The sequence below is a fragment of the Typopeltis vanoorti genome, chromosome 9 (assembly GCF_054136105.1).
Source record: "Typopeltis vanoorti isolate ZY-2024b chromosome 9, IOZ_Tvanoo_1.0, whole genome shotgun sequence".
NCBI classification, from domain to species: domain Eukaryota; kingdom Metazoa; phylum Arthropoda; class Arachnida; order Uropygi; family Thelyphonidae; genus Typopeltis; species Typopeltis vanoorti.
In genome coordinates, this window is record NC_143557.1 from 99,556,491 (window position 1) to 99,575,766 (window position 19,276).

A 19,276-nucleotide genomic window follows, 5' to 3' on the forward strand; every position below is an offset into this window, starting at 1 on the left:
TTACAGTCATGAATACTATCCATTGCAGAATGGATGCAGAAGGAGTGGCGAACCGGTCGCATTAATTTTGTCGTGAACCCCCCTCAATTAGGGGATTCTATCCGTCCTATAGGGATGGATGAAATCAACAAGCACAGCACTAATACATTATACAACTTCTCATGTGTAGAATTAATATTTTAAAAAAATCACTGGGGAATTAAATAACTGGTTATGCACAATATATGTCTTCTTTCTGTGAAGGTAATCCCAACTTTCTAATAGAGCAGCTGATTTTCACAAATGGTGCACTAGCAATCTTGACATAAATGTTCATATACCAAAGTTGTAGGATATGCAACGTAGACTATTAGATGGTATATGACCTTCATGAAGATGATGGCCTTCATCATCAGTAAAACACTACTATTTTGCTTAGTGATAAGACCTGAAATCATGTTTGCATTTGCTTTCCAAAGTAAGGGCTCTAGCTTCTTTCTTTCCTTCTTTCCTCTCTCTCTCTCATGCATATACAGTAGCAAACCAATTAATCCGAAAAAGCCGATTTTTCATTGTTTTTGGTTTGTTTTTTGTTTCAGTTCACAATAATTTTGGTTTTGGTTTCAGTTTACTATTTTCGCTTTTGGTTTTAGTTCACTATTTTGGTTGACTGCTATATATTTAACTGTATTTTTAATAGTGTAAACAAGCTGACATTCATAGTGTTTTATTCATTTTATGTAGCTATAAAATGGATACATCTCCAAAAAAAGTGTTCAAAAATATGTACCATTTTTTTTCAGCACACATCCATGACTCAAAGAAAAATTGTTGCCAATGAGTATGGTGTTGGTTTGGGTACTGTTAATGCGATTTTAAAGAGGTTTAGGGAGACAGGTACCTTTTCTCCTGTCAGAAAAGGAAAATGTGAGAGAAAAAGGAAAACTACGTTTACTAGTTAGGAAAAGCAAAATGAATCCAAGATTGTCTGCTATGGACCTAAACAGAGACTTGGCAGGTAGTGGAATTAATGTTTCTGACATCACAGTCTGTCAAAGATTGTTGGTAGCAGGGAGGACTGCCCACAGACCAAAAAAAAAAAAAAAAAACTGTTGATGAAGGCTATGCAGAAAAAGAGATTCCAGTGGGCAAAAGTGCAAAGATTGAACTGTTGAGAAGTGGAAAAAGGTCATATTCTCGAATTAGAGTCATTTCTTTATCCAAGGAGAATGAGTACTCTATGTTCACAAGTCAGCAACTGAGAAGACTCCTGCGAACCTTCAATAAGTTCCTAAACACCCCTGATTTGTTTTGCATATGACAGACCAAGATCACTTGTGGCTGTTAACAGTATGATGAAATTGACGAATACACAAAAATATTGGAGAAAAGAAGAGTGGTCCCACAGATCCAGAAAAACAAAGAACTCATCTTCCAACAGGATCTCCCTCCATGCCACACTTCAAAAAAAGTGAAAGAGTTTCTCAAAAATCACAACATCCAATTGCTTCAGTGGCCAGGTAACTCTGCTGACATTAACCCAACAGAAAATTTGTGGGCCATACAAAAGTGAAAAAGAGACCTTAGAAAATTAAATTATGATATAAAGGATAACTTAATGCAATCCATTATAAAAGTATATTTAAGGATGCAGAAATAAGAAAAATGTGTTCTACATTGGTAGAGTCCATGCCTAAGCAAATTAATGAACTTATTAGGAACAGAGGAGCACGTATAAATTATTAGGTAAAGTTGGAGTTTAGTTTTTGTACTTATTTTCTTGCGAAATTAAATTTTCCTTTAAAATGTAAGTTTTAAATTAAGTTAAATTAAAATTCAACAAAATAAACACAATCACTGAACATTTTGCAAATAGATTTAATAAATGTTTTCAAAACTAAAAGAAACAATGAACAAAGGTCAAGAAGGGATTAACTTCAAGGAGATTAAACTCTAAATACCATTAAATTTCTCATTCTTTGTATAATCATATCAATCCACATATTTTTTTTGAACAAACCTCACATAAGCAAAGAGAGTGGCAGAACACCATCCAAACAAAGTAGCCAATTTAAAAAATTAAAAAATTGTTCCTGGATTAAAAGAATTATACTAGATTATACATATTTCAACAAAACAATACACTGCAGTATATCAAACAGCAAAAAAATGTTATTCATAATACATTCAACAGCATAACATATATTACTTTCAGTAATTAGCATAAAATATGTTACTCTCAGTATATCAAACAGTATTTCAAAGTCTCAGTATATCAAAAAGTTATTCTAACATTGTGTCATATTTGGAAAGCTTACTTTGTTTGAACGTGAATCCCTTCAATACTGAAAAGCTGGTCTTATATCTAGTTACTGCACCAACCATTATGCCTTGGTTCTTATTATATGCCTGTAAAGTAAATTTTTGACATATTATTTTTATCAGAGATTTTGAATGACAACTTTAAGAATGGCTGCTTTTTTCAATACAAAGGAATAAAATCCAAATATGGAAATATTTAAGGAAGTAAAAAAATTCAGCCTCAAGGAAACCGTTAATAGTACTTCAGAGTAAAGTAATTTTTTTTTTATTATTACTTTTTTGTTTGTTTGTTTTTAAAATCTCACCCATAAAAGATTGTTTTAAACCGATATGCATTTAGTACCTTCATAAGGTAAGAGTCAATAATCTGGAAATCCTACTCTAGACATTAAAAATAGACCTTTCTCACATCAAGCCTCCAATAAGCAGAGTGATAGTCTCATACTGGATAACAGTAATTACTTGCCACTCAGACATTTACTTACATCCAAACTACAGTGGTATTCATTGCCTATAGATTCAAGAGGCAAGATGCTATCCACTCAGCTGCCCATGCTGATCATTTGTGGACAATGTGTTGCTGTGTAGCAATTAAGCATACCGAAATCCACATTTGAAACATACTAAAGAAATGGTAGTCTAAAGGTGACAATAAATATAAAATGTCAACTGATAGGAGCTGATTCTCCTTGCAAAATTTGTTACCACAGCTTATTTTCAGTCTCTAGAAAATTTTGGAGATGCAAGCAGATACAGCAATTCTATAAGCTTTCCATTACGTGGAGAGTTGCATGCCATGAATATTCATGGCAGAGCCGCAGCATACAACCTTTATTTAAGACCAACGAATATACGTCTTCAATCAATATGGATTAAAAAAGAGAGAAACTGGGTCATGGAGCAATGGAAATGGATTGTGAAATGAGTCAGGCTAAATAGTTTTCCACTCTGATGGATCCAACATAACATTCATTTCTAAATAATATCAGTATACAGAATAACATCAGTCATCACAGTGTCTGGAACACAGATCTGATCTGAACTTGAGAGAACACCTGTGGAATGAAAATGAACACAGAATTAGGGTATGGCGGTCTTGTTCATTACCAGAATATTCTAATAATGGAGTGGAGTAAAAAAACACCAATCTTTTAGCAGAAAGTCCTCCATGATTCACTGAACTCATTACAGCCAAAGGCAGGATGTTAATTTAAAGTAATTTAAACTTAGTAATAAATAATATTTCTGTAACATTAATTTATTAACTCATGTCGATGTTTAACCTCCCTACCAGCCGAGGTGGATGAAATAGTGAGACCAAGTTGCACTTCTTATCCATGTTATTCAATAGGTGTTACAGAATCGTATCCAGATTTAACTGGATGTCTATAGATATCATGGTCAGTTGGGGGGGTTAATGGAGAAAAACACAAACCGAGGAATCAAGGTAAGCTATACATCATTCAAATCAACTGTCATACCGTCTCTTAAATATTCACACTAGATGCACTCACCACTTCAAGAGGCAAACTGTTCCACTCACTCATTGCTCTGTGAGAAAAAAAAATTAGCTCTGTGTTTTCTCACCACCTTCCACATAACAAAAAATTTCATCAGACAATATTCTATGACGCTCATTCAGAAGTTTATAGACCTCTATCTCCTGTTAACCAAAGTTTGTAGTCCACATAATCTCAAATCTGTGCTCATAATATAATTCCATCATCCCAACCAAATCTTTGTACTCTTCTCTGCACCCTTTCCACAGCTTTTTTTAATCCCCCTCCACTCCCAGGAGACCAAATCTGTGCATAGTAGTCCAGGTATATAGTTGTATCAAGGCATTGTAAAAAGGCAAAATGACGTCCTTGTTCTTACATGTTAATGTTCATTTTGACATTGCAATTATTCTCTAAGTTGTATTTGGGATTTTTTTCTATGTGACCTTTGAAATTCAAATTTCTATCCATCATAACTCCATATACCACGGTTTTGATATCCGTAACCATCAGCTTATCCAAACCACAGTTTACATTCCAAACAAACATTCTCCAGTTTATGCAACAGTCTTTCATATGGTATCCTATCAAATGCCTTAGCAAAATTTAACAGTATCATAGCATATCCATTCCTTTTATCCAACTCAGACGTAACATTGTTATAAAATATTAACAAATTGTCTATCAACCCATTTCTGTATGCAATTTCTTACCAACTTCTCTAAAATCTTTACCACCACCACTCCAAAGATACTGATATGTCATCAGTTTTTGCACCACTCTTGTACAATGGAACTATTATACATTCTTTCCATTCCTGTGGTATCTACTGAGCTGAGACTCAAGTTGCGCAAACATATCAAAGGCCTAGCCCAATTCAAATGAACATTGCTTTAGTATATGTGCTGATATTCCATCTGTCCCCATAACTGAATTCTTATCCAAGTTATGCAAGAGCTTCTCAACCTCATTCACCTCTATTTCTTCATGCAACATAGTAGTAGCAGCACTGAGCAACGTTATACATACTTAGATGATATATCTTAGCAGAGTGAGCAATCATTAACTGAACCATCGCATCAGCTCATGACATAAGAGTACAATCTACATTCAGTAAAGATATTCTTCCACATTCATTCTTTCTTTTTCTTACAGCATAATGATAAAATTCTTCTGGATTGACTTTAACTGCTTAGCCAATTACTTTTCATACTCTGATTTAGCTTTCTATACAATATTATTAACTTTTCTGACCTGCACTTTATATATTTCATAACACCTCTTACTCTTATTTTCACAATATTCCTTCCACATCATCTTCTTATTGATCTCTTGCTTAACATGCTTGCATATCTATTTCACATATCATCATCAAATTCCTGACATCTACCCTCAAGAGGCATACAGGATAGTACTACATGAAGAACTTACATCATTACTAACTTCCTGTCAACAATTTTCCTCCAAATCAATCTGTTATCTGTCAAGACTCCAAGGGTCAAAGCTATATATGAAAGGAGACCTCCACATAGCCTTTAAATGAATGCAGAGAATCAACCAGGGCTTCTAACCTAACATCAATCCTTACCTTCTTGTGGTGCATCCTGTTAGGTATCTACCTGGATATGGAACTAATGAGGATGAGCTGAGCTGACAATTTGGGATTTAGCCAACCAAATTGTATTCTTATTAGCTTAAACTAAACCATAAATAAATTTCACATATTATACAGCTAATAAATTACTATGCCAATATTTCACCTTGGCCAGCAAAGTATCTTATCTTCATGGGCACAAAGAAATACATTAAGCATGTATGCAAGCAAATCAACTACAGACTGAATGAAAGAATACTATAGACCTGATGGGTGCAGTGATAGAATCTTGCTAAAGGTTTCACAATGATGGTCTTCTATATTTTCAGTAAAATCACAATTTTTTTAAGATTTGGAAAATGTTGGTAGATTATAGAAATAGTTTCTAAGATTTATAAAAGCTTCTGTATAAAAGGGAGGTTCTATTTCATTGGATCCAATGATCCATATCCATGGCATGGTCTGCTACTCCAGTTTGTGTTCCTCCAGATGAATATTTGTTGTGTTTCCCATTTGTCCAAAGTTTATAGGAACAAGGAATGCTGTTGACTACAGGATGGTTTTTTACGTTTTTTATGAGGTGTTCCGTATTAGAGGTTGTATTTGGGGGAGAAGTAGAGTATTCCATTGATTTTGGTAAAGTGAAAGCCAATGACTAAAAAAAATAGTGTTGCAGATACGATTAACTTCTGTGTAAAGACTAATCTGATCAAAGCAAATGGTTCCAGCTGATTTTGGTAAAACCACATTGCTGATGTTACCAAACCCTTAGCAGTGAATGTGACAAATGATATATGTACCTTCCAGTGTGGGTAGGTTTTTTGTTAGACAGAAAAGCATAAGAAACTGTTGGGTAGTCAGGTGACCAGCATGTGAAGGAAGCAGATAATTACTGTGTTTCTTTTCAATGGCGAAGTGGATCCTCAAGTGTTGGTTGTTGAGGTGTGCTAAAAATATTTCCAATTTATAACAGTCGTATATACACATTTCATCAATATGCATATCTGCATATTCATATTGTGGTTTGAGAAGGGCAGAGTTTAATGCTGTATTTTCAAACTGTTCCATGAAAAGATTTGAAGGGATATGCCTTCAACCTGCGTAGTTTTTTTCCTTGCCACTTAAAATAGCATGAGTTAATGGTAAAGGAAGATCAACTTCACCCCTGAAAAGGAAAATAATACTGGCTACACTATGGTCACCTGCCTAACCAATGGCTTTTTATCCTTTTCTATCTACAGAAAACACCCACACCAGAAAGTACATGCATCATCTGTCACATCGCCACCCTTCCTAGCAATATAGTGTTGTCATATTTGAAAGTTTGATTGATCAAACTGTTATTTCCCATTTACTGCATTATCCAACCTATATATTAAAGTTAGTCAGAAGGTATAGACAGTAATATATTATCATCATCAAATTCCTGCCATGTACCCTCAAGGGGGTGTACAGGATATGATAGTACTACATGAAAAATTTACATCATTACTAACTTCCTATCTACAATTTTCCTCCAAATCAGCCTGTTACTTGTAAAACTCCAACATTATCAGATCTTATATTTCTATCGTCTAAGGAACTTTGTACTGTATCAATCCACCTATATCTTGGTCTTCCTCTGGATCATTTTGCTGCCAACCTGCCAGAGAACACTTGTTTGGCTAATCTTTCCTCACCCATTCTGTGTAAGTGACCATACCACTTGAGGTTAGCTCTGCTAACACATTCCTGGATGCTGACAAGGTCAAGTTCTTTCCTAATATCCTCGTTTTTAATATGATATTGCCATTGATGCTATCTGATGCCATTCTAATCTTTCTCGGGACTCTCATATCTGCGGTCTCTAGTCTTTGGTCAAGTCTTTTACTTCTGACCCAGCTCTCAGATCCATAAATTAAAACTGGTTTGAACACTGTCTTGTATACAGCTAATTTAGCTAATTTTCCAACTAATTTCTCTCTTATTCCATATGAATTTATTCAATTGACTTCCTACCATACCAGCTTTGTTGATTCTGTTGTCTATTTCACTATTTAATTTACCATCTTCACTAAAAATCGTGCCTAAGTAGCTGAAATGTTTTACTTGTTCCACAGGTTCTCCATTGACAACACGGTTGACATTTTCAACGATTCTGCCTATTTTCATTGTCTTTGTATTGCGGACCTTCATACCATATCTATTACAATAGTTATTCAATTTAGTCAGGGAATCTTGCAGACTTGTAGCAGATTTATTTAGAAGTATAACATCGTCTGCATAAAGCAAAGAGCAGACATTAACATCTCCAATTTTGATATCAGGTTTAATACCACTTTCCTTCATAATGTGATCCATATAGATAATGTACATCCTTGTCTGACACCAGATTTAACATTAAACCATCTCCTGTACTTCTTTCAATTCTAACTGCTGACTTACAACTCAAATAAAGACTAAGTATTGCCTGATATAATGCTCCATTGATACCATATAATTGTAGCATATTGAATAGCTTCTCCCTTGGCACCTTGTCATATGCCTTTTCTAGATCGACAAAACTTAAATGCAAATCTTTGTTATATTCCCATGATTTTTCAACTGTTTGTCGTCGAGTAAAGATCTGATCCTGACAGCTTCTATTTGGTCTGAATCCAGCTTGTTCTTCACCAACTTTTCTTCCAAAATTCTTCTAAACCATTTCTCAAGTATACTTGCATAAATCTTACCAGGCACACTCAGTAGGGAAATACCCCTGTAATTCTCACATTCAGTTTTATTTCCTTTTTTATATATGAGAGCTCTACTCCAATCATCTGGAATTTGTCCCTCTGTCCAGGACTTCTGAACTATGCAGTGCAGCCACTGTAAGACTTTTATACCACCATACTTCAGCATTTCTGGTCGAATATCATCTACTCCTGCTGCCTTTCCACATTTCAAGCCTTTAATAGCTTTTTCTACTTTTCAAGTATGGATATGTATACCTAACTGTATGCCTGTAGTGTTTTTTTGCCACTCTTGGGATTTGCCAGGGTTGAAACTTAAACAGCCTAGTCAAAGGCATCACAAGTTTCCCTGCACCTTCTCTTAAAATGTGAGTTGATATCCCATCCAATCCCACAGTTGCATTCAGATTCTGCAATATACTAAATATTTGTAATTCATCAACCTCTGTTCTCACATAAGTAGTCCCTGTCACCTCTGCCATAACAATATCTTCGCTTAGATGATATACCTTAGCAAAATGATCACTCAGCAGTTCAACAATTTTGTCTGCCCCTGTTACCTTTCATTAAAGTTATCCTTCCAATGTCATTCTTCCTCCTATTTGCTACATAATGAAAAAACTCTGGGATTTTCTTTTGCCTGTTTGGCTAATTTCTTCTCATAATCTGATTTTGCATTCATTACAATGGTGGTTACCTTTCTTGTCTTATCCTTGTACTGTTCATGAGTTAGCCGATCACCTTTCTACTTCCTCTAAATATCCTTTGACTATCCCCCATGCACTATGAACATCCTTTCCTTGCAGATCTTTATGCCATGGTACTGCTTGAAGCTGCCTCCTAAATGTATCATAATCACTTATAGTTATTATAGTCTTATAGTTAAACATATACCCTTTCTTAACTGGAATTTCCACATGTGCTACCTCCCAAGTCAAGACCAAATTATCACTTTCCCCAGTTGGAGGCAATGTTAAGCCACCTTAATTATGGACAAGTATTCTGATCCTATAACAAGATCCAACACTGTTGGAAGTTTTTCATTTTTCCACTTGGTTATACTATAAATTAAAGATGCCAAGAAATCATATTCTTGGTTTAATCCTTTATCCAAGTGTAAGCAAACAAAGTTCACGTCTGAAGTATTTTCAAGACAGAGCCATTCCAATCACATACTGCTCTATGAAAGAAAAATCTAAAACTTTATTTGCTTACACTTGGATAAAGGATAAAACTAAGAATATAATTTCTTGGCATCTTTAATTTATAAGATCTAACACTCTCATACCCTAAGTACCTTACGTCACATTCTGCTTCAAGTAATTATCTCTCAGTAAGTTTCTAAATTTTATTTCCTTCCTGCCATGTGATCTTTTCTGCTTCCAGTCTATGTGTCCAAAGTTGAAGTGCCTCATAATAATTACTCGACTTATACTAATCTGCTGATGCAGTCTTTCATATCATCCCTGGTATTCCCTGGCCTATAGCAGCAACCAGTTTTATATTTTGTCTTATTAGACTCGATCTCACATCAGACTGACTGAAAACAACTGCTATCTGCTCGACTGACTCCTAATCTTGTTGGCTGCAGTTCATCTGCTATCATCTACAGTATCTGAAATAAACAGATCCCCCCCCCCCCCCACCAACTACTCCATAGTTTTGGTTTTGACTGAAACACATGCCACAATTTGTGGTGCGCCTACCTGATATACAAACAGAAAATAGAAGGCAAATTCTTATGTCCATACACATGAATGAGCAAGTACAACAGAAGATGATTTGTCCCTACTCATTGTAAATATGTTTAAACTGGAAGCATCACTTAATAATATTTATATACCAATTTCAAAAGTCAGGGATATCATAATTACAACAGGACATTTTATTAAATGAAAAAAAACTTATTCATTATCAATCTTTTTTGTTTTCATAGTCACTATTACCATGTTTCATAGCAAAACAGAGATTAAAAAAGTGACTAACACATTATGTAAGTAACATCAGCTCAGAGAAAGAATCAAATGATTATAAATTATTATATCATCTATATAAATTTTAGAAAAGATTAAGGTAATCAAATGCAGTTACTTTATTACTCTTTATAACTCTTGATTAAATTATATTTTATGTATCTTTTACTTACTGTTTCTAAATATGCAGCTAATAACTGAGCATATTTCTTAAAATCATTCTGGTCATAACTAAATTCGTTTACCAATGGTGTCACCATATATGTATTCCAAAACTTCTTCAAAAGAACTAGAAGCAAATAAGAAAATAAAAATAGCATATATAATATTTCTTAAGTGTAACTTTAAGATATTTAATTCACTTTCTATCAAATAATAAAATATGAAACTGCAAAGAAAACTATCCTGAACATTGCAGTTTACTGATATTTGTCAAACTGGTCATTTTTTTTTTTTATTTCCTAATGAAACAACTCAGATTTACATATTAATTTAATTCATTTATGGTCACACTATCTAACCCTCACAACTTCATTTACCTGTATAACTGTAAATATGAATTCCTTCCCTTCAGCAATTGAATTTTCTATTTTTAATTGGACATTGCTGAATTTAAAAAAAAAGTATAGATTTTCCAAATGAATACTTACAGATAGAACAATAGAATGCAGAGTACTGTAAAATAAAAATTAAAAAAAAAAAAAAAAAAAAACCTGTATTAGTAGACAACAATCAACAACGGGTACAAATTAGGAATAGAAAAATGTATGGAAACATCAGAGACTGCTTCATTAAAACTTATGCTAAACTACTTCTATCAATTTTGCCAGTAGGCATACCAGCATTTTCTTATGAAAACTTATAAAGGCTTGCACTATACTTGTTAGATATTTTTATGCTGTGTTAAGGCTTCAAATTTTAGGCTTCAAAAATTAGAATTGTTCCATAAGTTGTCTAAATTAAAAATAATATTACTTGAAATCTCTGACTACAGGAAAAGGGATTTGGCCCAAGACTATGAAATACTTTTTAACAAAGAAACATGTGGATTGCACATGTTAAGTATGAGTAGTCAATTGTCAAGCTTGTTGTGAATAGCTGCTTAGTTTTCTATTATAATAGAAGTTTCTTGACTATCCATGATGCACACATAAACTCAATATAGTTAAAAAAATTGTGATGATCTTTCAGAACATTATTTAACTAATGCATTTTTTTTAATGTTAGCCTATAGTCCTGTGAGTAGACTAAGGGTTAGATAATATGAAATCCTTCTCTAAAGAGTCAAACATGGATTTTTTTTTTCAAGCCACTTCGGGTCTCCAGGAAGCAATAGCAGTGATCTCACACCAGGCAATGAAATTCACAAACTATTCATACTTGCAGTAAGATGTCACCCCACAGTCTGTTGGTTGGAAAGTGAATACACTTATCACATGGCTAACTAAGGCCAGAAATTAAAATTCATGTGCAATACACAAGCAGATTTCAAAAAGAATACTACATGCATATTTACAGAAAGTGAGATTATACATTAACAAAGAAAAGTAGATCTTTATTTAACATTCTTTATATTAATTACTAAAAGAACTCCTGAGATACTTATCACTTGAAAATTAATCTCTGGTGACATTTTCAAGACCATAAAGAGAAATATGTTAATAATAATCATGTAAAGAACAATATTGCATTTTTTATATTACTCCCACACATGAGAGGAAGCAGAGCCTACAGCAAATAAATGCCATGTGTGAGCAGGGGTCAGAAGCAGAATAATGTGTTGATATTCTTAAACAGTTGAAGGTTGTAATTCTACAGAAATATATCATGGGAGAAGCTGTTCCACAGAACTGAAGTGGATGGAAAGAAAGATAACTTGGAGTAGCACGTTCAGTAACTCTGAGGTTCAACTGTAAAAGGATGTTGTTAATTAATATTTACACTTACAGGAACATAGTTCTGTATGCTAGTTCTGTTAACATCTATAGAAGAAATTCATTACGAAAATTATGGAAACAACTGCCATGTTAAAATAAAATTTCAGTTTAACATAAACCAAAATAATCACTCGACATTTCAACCGTCACATTAAGGTCATCATCTGGAGTATACACACGTATACAAAGAAATAAGCTGCATTATGATCTACGTGGTATGCTAAAGTTACATTAATTTGGTCAACAGTTAGAACAACTAGCCTGAAAAAAAAAATTACTACATCAATGCTAGAGTCCTGTTATTATTACTATCTATTTGGTCACAAAAAATAAATTAAGCTAGAGAGCAACATGCTCTCACATAATTATTCATAAGTATGCATATAAATGTATACGTACACATCTACATGAAGTATATGTATATACTTATACGTATACATATATACATGAAAGAAAGGATACATAATGCAGAAAGTGATCTTATGAGATAGTGGCTTTAGAAAGTTGTTGAGGTCTTGGGTACACCATTCCAAACACGAGAGCAATATTCCAAGATTTGGAATTTACAAAAAGTAACTGGTCAGAAGAGAAGTACTATTCTGAGCAAGAAAGGGATGACAAGTTTTACAGAAGCTGAGGATACTGTAGAAGTGATGTGATTATGCCTCAAAAGGAGTGGAATAAGAATCAGTCAAAGGAGAGAGATCTGGTCTTGACAACTGAGAGCTGAGCATTATCAAAAGTAAGTGGAGAAGATTTTATGTCATTTTATGAGAAAAGAGCAAAGGAAGCACTGAAAATGACCAGATTGTTTTCACCCGAAAAATACTGCAGAGATCAGTGTTCGGAGCACTTATTACAAAGTATAAGGTAAAATCAGTTACCTTCTGTAATTAACCAAGTGACATACATCTGGCATAACATTTCATCCTGTTGTAGTATTTTGGTTTAAGCCAATGCAAAATATAATTGGGTTGGCTAAAATCTCAAATTAAATTATACTTGCCAAGAAATTATATTCTTGTTTAATCCTTTACCCAGGTATAATCAAACAATGCTTGTGAATTATCTTTGTGACTAATCTATTATATAGAGGCTATTGACTTCACACCAACTGCCTCAGTATTCCATAATACAAAGCCCACTTCTTTCAGACATCTGCTAAGAATTATGGGAAGGGTCACTACCCAGAAAGGCTTGATCTTTATTGAGGTCTCATCAGTGGTAGCCAGACTCAGAAAGATACCAATAGTGAATTATATAAGTAGCAAAAGGTGTATTAAATCACCTTATTATTGAAACACTCTGGAATGAATTTCTGCAAAGTTATAAGAAACTTACTTAGAAGTTGTAAATCTCAAATTGTTAGTCCATCCTCATTAATCGAGTATCCAGCTAAATACTTACAAACTGGCTATCCTATGAGAAAGTGCAGAGTGGAGATTAGGCAAGCTCCATCAGTTTTTTGCATTTCTTAAAAGATTATGTATAAGTATCCTGCTAGTTACCCTTTGACCTTGATCTCAAACTAGCACTTCATTAAGTTGATTCTTTGAATAAATATACCACTTTCCAATCATTAATGGTTTTTGCTGCCAGTCATGAACCTAGTTAACGCTTCAAGAAACTTTTCAATCATTTGAAGGTCTACTGAAAGTTTCTTCCAGAACACACCAATATCATGTCACTTCTTAACCAAATGAAGTCGATGGCTTTGAAAATAAATAAGAGTCACAGTTAAAGTTCTAGAGGATTTTTTTTTTTACCCAACAATATTTATCCTGTTCTAAATTTCACTCCCACAACATCAAAATTACTTCTTGCAAACAAAATCAATACAGCAGATTTCAGTTAATTGGCCTACCAGTTAATCGGGATAGCCGGTTTATTGGAACAAGCCTGGAAGAACAAAAACAAAATGAAAATATAACAAGAATTAGCTTTGTTTATTTGGAACACAAGGCCATTTAATTGGGATGGCTAATAACCACTACCTCATGAAGTGTTAGAAAAAAATGTAACCTTGCTTCAAAAATTTAGTGCTGATGACATCTGCAATGTTGGCTAAACAGGGCTATTTTATTATGTCACAGAGGTGGTTCCCTGTATTATAAAACAGTACTATGCTGTTCAAATATGTCAGAAACTAATAAACAAAAGTTGTTAAGTTATTGAAATAAAAGAAATAAAAGATGGGTCTTGATACTTTAAAGGAATTAGAAAATCCAAATTGCAAAGGAGCAATTTGGCTTCGTGCCTGATCGATATGACAGATGCTATCTTTGGGTTACGGCAGATGATGGAAAAGTTGCGAGAGAAGCAACAGGAGCTACATCTGGTGTTTGTTGATCTGGAGAAAGCATACGACAGAGTGGCAAGTCATAAGTCTGGAGATATTTGAGGGAGAAGAAGATACCAGAGAAATATGTCTGGTTGGTATAGGAGATGTACAGAAATGTGAAGATAAGAGTTTGGACTTGTCTGGGAGAGGCAGAAAGTTTTCAAGTGACAGTTGACTTGCTTCAAGGGTCAGCATTAAGTCCATTCCTGTTTAATATTGTGATGGAGGTGGTGGCAGAGGAGGTGAGAGAAGACGTGCCTTGGACTATGTTGTATGCAGATGACATTGAGCTGTGTGAAGAATCAAGAGAAGAAGTGGCAACTAAACTGGAAGGTCTGAGGAAAGTACTGGAAAAGAGACGTATGAGACTGAGCAGAAATAAGACAGAGTATATGTGTTGCAAAGTGGATGGCAGCCAGGAGACAGATCTGGGGTTGGAAGGAAATGTCATCAGGAAGGTCAGACCCAGAAAGGTGAAAGGGGAACTTTAGATACTTAGATTCAACAGTGAAAGAGGATGGAGAGGCTGAGAAGGAAGTGGGATGCAGGATACAAGCAGGATGGAGAAACTGGAGAGAGATGGCTAGAGTGCTATGAGATAGGAGGATGCCAATCAATCTAAAAGGCAAAATCTACAGGACAATAGTGAGACCAGCTATGATGTATGCTATGGAAACGGTGGCCCTGAGGAAAAATAACATCAGCAGGATGGAGGCAGCAGAGATGAGAATGCTTAGGTGGATGTGCGGCGTGACCAGAAAGGATCGTCTGAGAAATGACAAATGACTATGTAAGGGGAACAGTGAAAGTTACGAACTTAGGAGCAAAGATACAGCAGGCAAGGTTGAGATGGTTTGGTCATGTGATGAAGAGGGAGGATGAGTATGTGGGAAAAAAGGTCACACAGATGGATGTGCAGGGAAGGAGAAAGTATGGGTGCCAAAGAGGTGATGGAGGGAGATGGTGGAGGAGGACTTGAGGATGAAGAACATGGATGTGGCTACAGCCCAAGACAGGAGGATGTGGAGGAGACTCACGAAAACAGAGACTCTACTTAAGTGAGACAAGCTGCAGAAGAATGGAGTTTACTAGTTCAGTACCATGTGAACAAAAATGTATGGATGATATCTGATTTTTTTAAGAATTGGCTAATGAGTTTGGAAACAGAATTACAATGGAAATCAAGATATATTTTACTGGTTCTTGAAATGCTTAGGAGGTCAGCGTGAAAGTTAATCTTTTATAAGCAGTACAGTTTATGGCAAATAGTTGATGAGGAATGATCAACAATACCATTCAAAACTATTTTGCTCACTGTGGTTTTAAGCATTCAATCACGGAAGATCCCAAATAAAGCGGATAGTGAAAATGACATCTCATTAGGCATAAATCACATCCAAAAAGCTCTCAAGAATTTGTATCTACTGATGATAGTCTTCAATGCTAGAATAAAAATGAAGATTTTGAGGAGGAAATTGTGGAGAAAACTGATGCAAAACATCAGAGAATATTAGAAGAACACAAAAAGTATAAGTTCTGAACATGCACAAGTGCCTACCACAGATGCTAGAAAATTTATTACTGGATAACAACTATTTCATGCATGAAGGCAATTCTATATCTGCACTGATTTTTATTTGCAGTCAATCAAAAAAATATATATGTGCTTTTTCATGGCAAATATTTTACTTTAATTAAAGCCAACTTTTATATATAAGTTAGTAATTTTGCAATAAATGAAAAACTTCTCTAAACTTGTATTTTGTTTATGTACATACACCCTTTAAATTCTTGATGTGTGACTTCGTTTAACTGGGGCAGCCACTTAATATGGCTGCCACATTATGGCCATATTATGTTTTGTCTGATGTGGCCCAATTAACTGAAATCCACTATATATCTTCTTGTTCCTTCTTTCAATGTTTCACGAATGACACTCATAAAAACAATGAAAAGTTGTATATAGTTTAGTTTATACAGTATTATAGATTGTTTATTATCATCCTTGTAATCAAATATGAAAATTCAAAAACCAAGTGCAGAATAAAATATATAATTTCTTCTACCTAATTCTGAGCAATTCATTTAAAACTGTCAAAATGTTTTTAATTTTATAATATTAAAATATCATTTTAAACAAAAGAATGAAAAATTATTATGGTCAGAAACTTACCCATCATCTAAATCATGAGGTAATATTATTACCAGTAATGTGTATTCAATCAGAAATGCAAATAACATCACACTAATTAACTATCAACTGTTTATATAGCAAAAGGGGGGGAAGAGAAAGGAGAAGAGATCATTATATGATGACACTGGAAAAATTACAAAATTACTGCATACACTTCAAAATGCTTAGAACTAGACAGAAGGAGTTGATAAAAAAAATTACTATGCAGTTAACAGCAAATCTGATTATGAATGCTTTCAACTAACAAAAAGGTAATGTGCATTTTAATCCTAGAAGAGTAATTAATGCCATGTAAAAATCACCAAGTCACATGAATTGCATTTCTCATATGCTTTACTTCTGTCAGCCTTTACAAACTTCTAGAATTTTTGAATGGCATCTAGTTATTGTGTACAACAGCCTACTTTTTGTATCCTAGTAATCTGAAAGAGTGATGGCAGCATCTCAAAAAAAATTGCTTTTATCAAATTTACAAATATTTACCACCACAGTAAGATAACCTTTTTTTTTTTAATGTCACACACCAGTCCCAAAAACTTATAGCACAAATAGCACTTGAAACATGTTTGCAAACTGGTAAATATTTTTATGGCATTCTCACATACCAGCCATACTGGCGATTTCTTTGATTAACACGAAAAAAACACAAGGGATAAGTAATATTATATATTTACCAAATATATTTCGCAGAAATATATGGCCTTAAATAAATAGTATTACTTAACCCTTAACCCTTGTGTTTTTTCATCACTCATGGTGATTTTTTTTTTAAATACAAATACGTATACAATTTTTGTAACATAAAACTTAGTTATTGGATAAAAAATAAACCACAGTGATTCAGTTATTAGAAATCATTCATACTAGTTGAAAGCTTTATTCTTAAATGTAGACTACAGTTAACAACTCACAATAGAAGGGTATGCACTCTGATCACCTTGCTTCTATCCCCCAATGGCTTTAACAGGCCTTTAAGGCCCACAACCTTCCAAGCATGCTTGGATTTCGTAACCAAAGTACAAGGATAGGATGGTCACCCCTTATGCCTCTAAGTATTCCTGGCTGTATCCCTGTGTTCACGGGGCTGGTTTGCCTGCTTGCAGGCAAAACCCCAGATAAACTGGCAGAAAAAACTGCTGTCCACGCCCAACAAGGCTAACTTGGCTATGGCTGAGGAAGATCCTTTAGTTCCTCACATTGGCGATGGGAATCGAACCTAGGGCACTCCTTCCCCAGGCATATGGTTGTGAAGTGCAAAAGCCACTAGGCTAACCTTGTGGACTCACCTTGCTTCTGTTGCCTGACATTTCATAGTCATACACAGAATTTATACCCTCATATAAATTCTGTGTTGGGGGGGAGTAAAGTGAGCAGTCAGAGGGTGGGATTTACTGTATGTAGAATGGACTTCATCGATGGGTTATAGAAGTAGATATAGGTAACTCCAAGACAGAATTAGACAGTTGTTATGGCTAGAGGATAGATTAAAGTTTATGTATAGTGATTAAATAATTTGACATTATTGAATATGTCAGTACTGTTATTAAGTCTGTGTAAAAATATATTAAAAATAATTTAAAAATCAATGAAAAATCATTTTTAATTAATTCATGGAGCTTCCATGTAAAAGAACCTGAACATATGGTAAATTTGAATAATTCAAAAATGTCAGGAAGGAAAGTGCAACTTAATCAGTTTCTGTCAGAGAATGAATAAGTCACTTTCCTTAAGTAAACAAAGTAAATAGTACCCATGATGTCTTAATTCAGACTCATTAAATCTGCAAAAGAGAAAAAGAAATAAGAAATGCTAGATATTTAAAAAATCGCAGTGGTGATTTGTAAGATTTGCCTTTGAACTGATGATCCTTATGAAACACTGATAAAACAACACTGAGTGCTGCTTTAAACATTAAACAAGAAACAGTAATCCTAAATCTCAAATCACTGTATGTATACTCACTTGCACATACAAGGTGTGACAATTTAATTCCCGGAACGGCCGCGTAGTGTCGCCCGTGTGATGATTTGGTTGGAGTTACGTGAGTAATCGTATTTGTACATCTTTTAACTAATGTGCTAATGTGTGCATAAACCTCAAGCCGATAGAGCCATTTGCTAGTTGGCTATTGCAAAAACAATAGAGATCTGCATGTAAACTTTGGCATAAAAATGTGAAATTGAAATTTGGAGCAGTATGTTAACATCAAATTTTGTGTGAAAATTGGCAAAAACTGCTACTGAAATGTTGCAGCTGTTGAAAGTGGCATACAGTGTGAATGCTCTGAAAAAGTCAAGTGTCTTTGAGTGGCAAAAGAGATTCAAAGGTGGGCAAGAAGATGTGAAAGACGATCCCAGAAGTGGGAAGCCAAAAACAAAAATGATGGACACAAATGTGACCAGAGTGCAATGACCAGAGTGCATTTTGGTATGGTCTGACAGGTGATTAAGTGTGTGATTAAGGGCTGATGAAATGCAAAATGAATCGAAAAAGACCTGAAATGTACGGAACAGGGAGCCAAGTCACTGACTTAGCTCCCTGTGATTTCTGGCTGTTTCCAAAATTAAAGACTGCGCTAAAATGACGAAAATTTTCTGACATCGCTGATATCCAGCATAATGTGATAAAGGATCTCAAGAGTATTCCAGAAAAAGAATTCCAGGCCTGTTTCCAAAAATGGGAACACCGTCTAAACCAGTGTATAAATGCACAAGGGAACTATTTCG

The 19,276-nt window shown here is 34.5% G+C and overlaps 1 protein-coding gene across 2 annotated transcripts in view; it reads right to left on the minus strand.

The window, feature by feature from the left end:
* LOC150103295 (centromere protein L-like) overlaps window positions 1–19,276 on the minus strand; it is a 139,167-nt gene that overhangs the window by 99,713 nt on the left and 20,178 nt on the right. For both annotated transcript variants that reach the window (XM_090398026.1, XM_090398025.1), the window contains exons 3-4: window positions 10,252–10,367; window positions 2,298–2,388 (exon numbers count right to left, since the gene is read on the minus strand). In XM_090398026.1, the coding sequence (XP_090254152.1) occupies window positions 2,298–2,388; window positions 10,252–10,367 (207 nt within the window). The remainder of the gene's footprint in view (window positions 1–2,297; window positions 2,389–10,251; window positions 10,368–19,276) is intronic.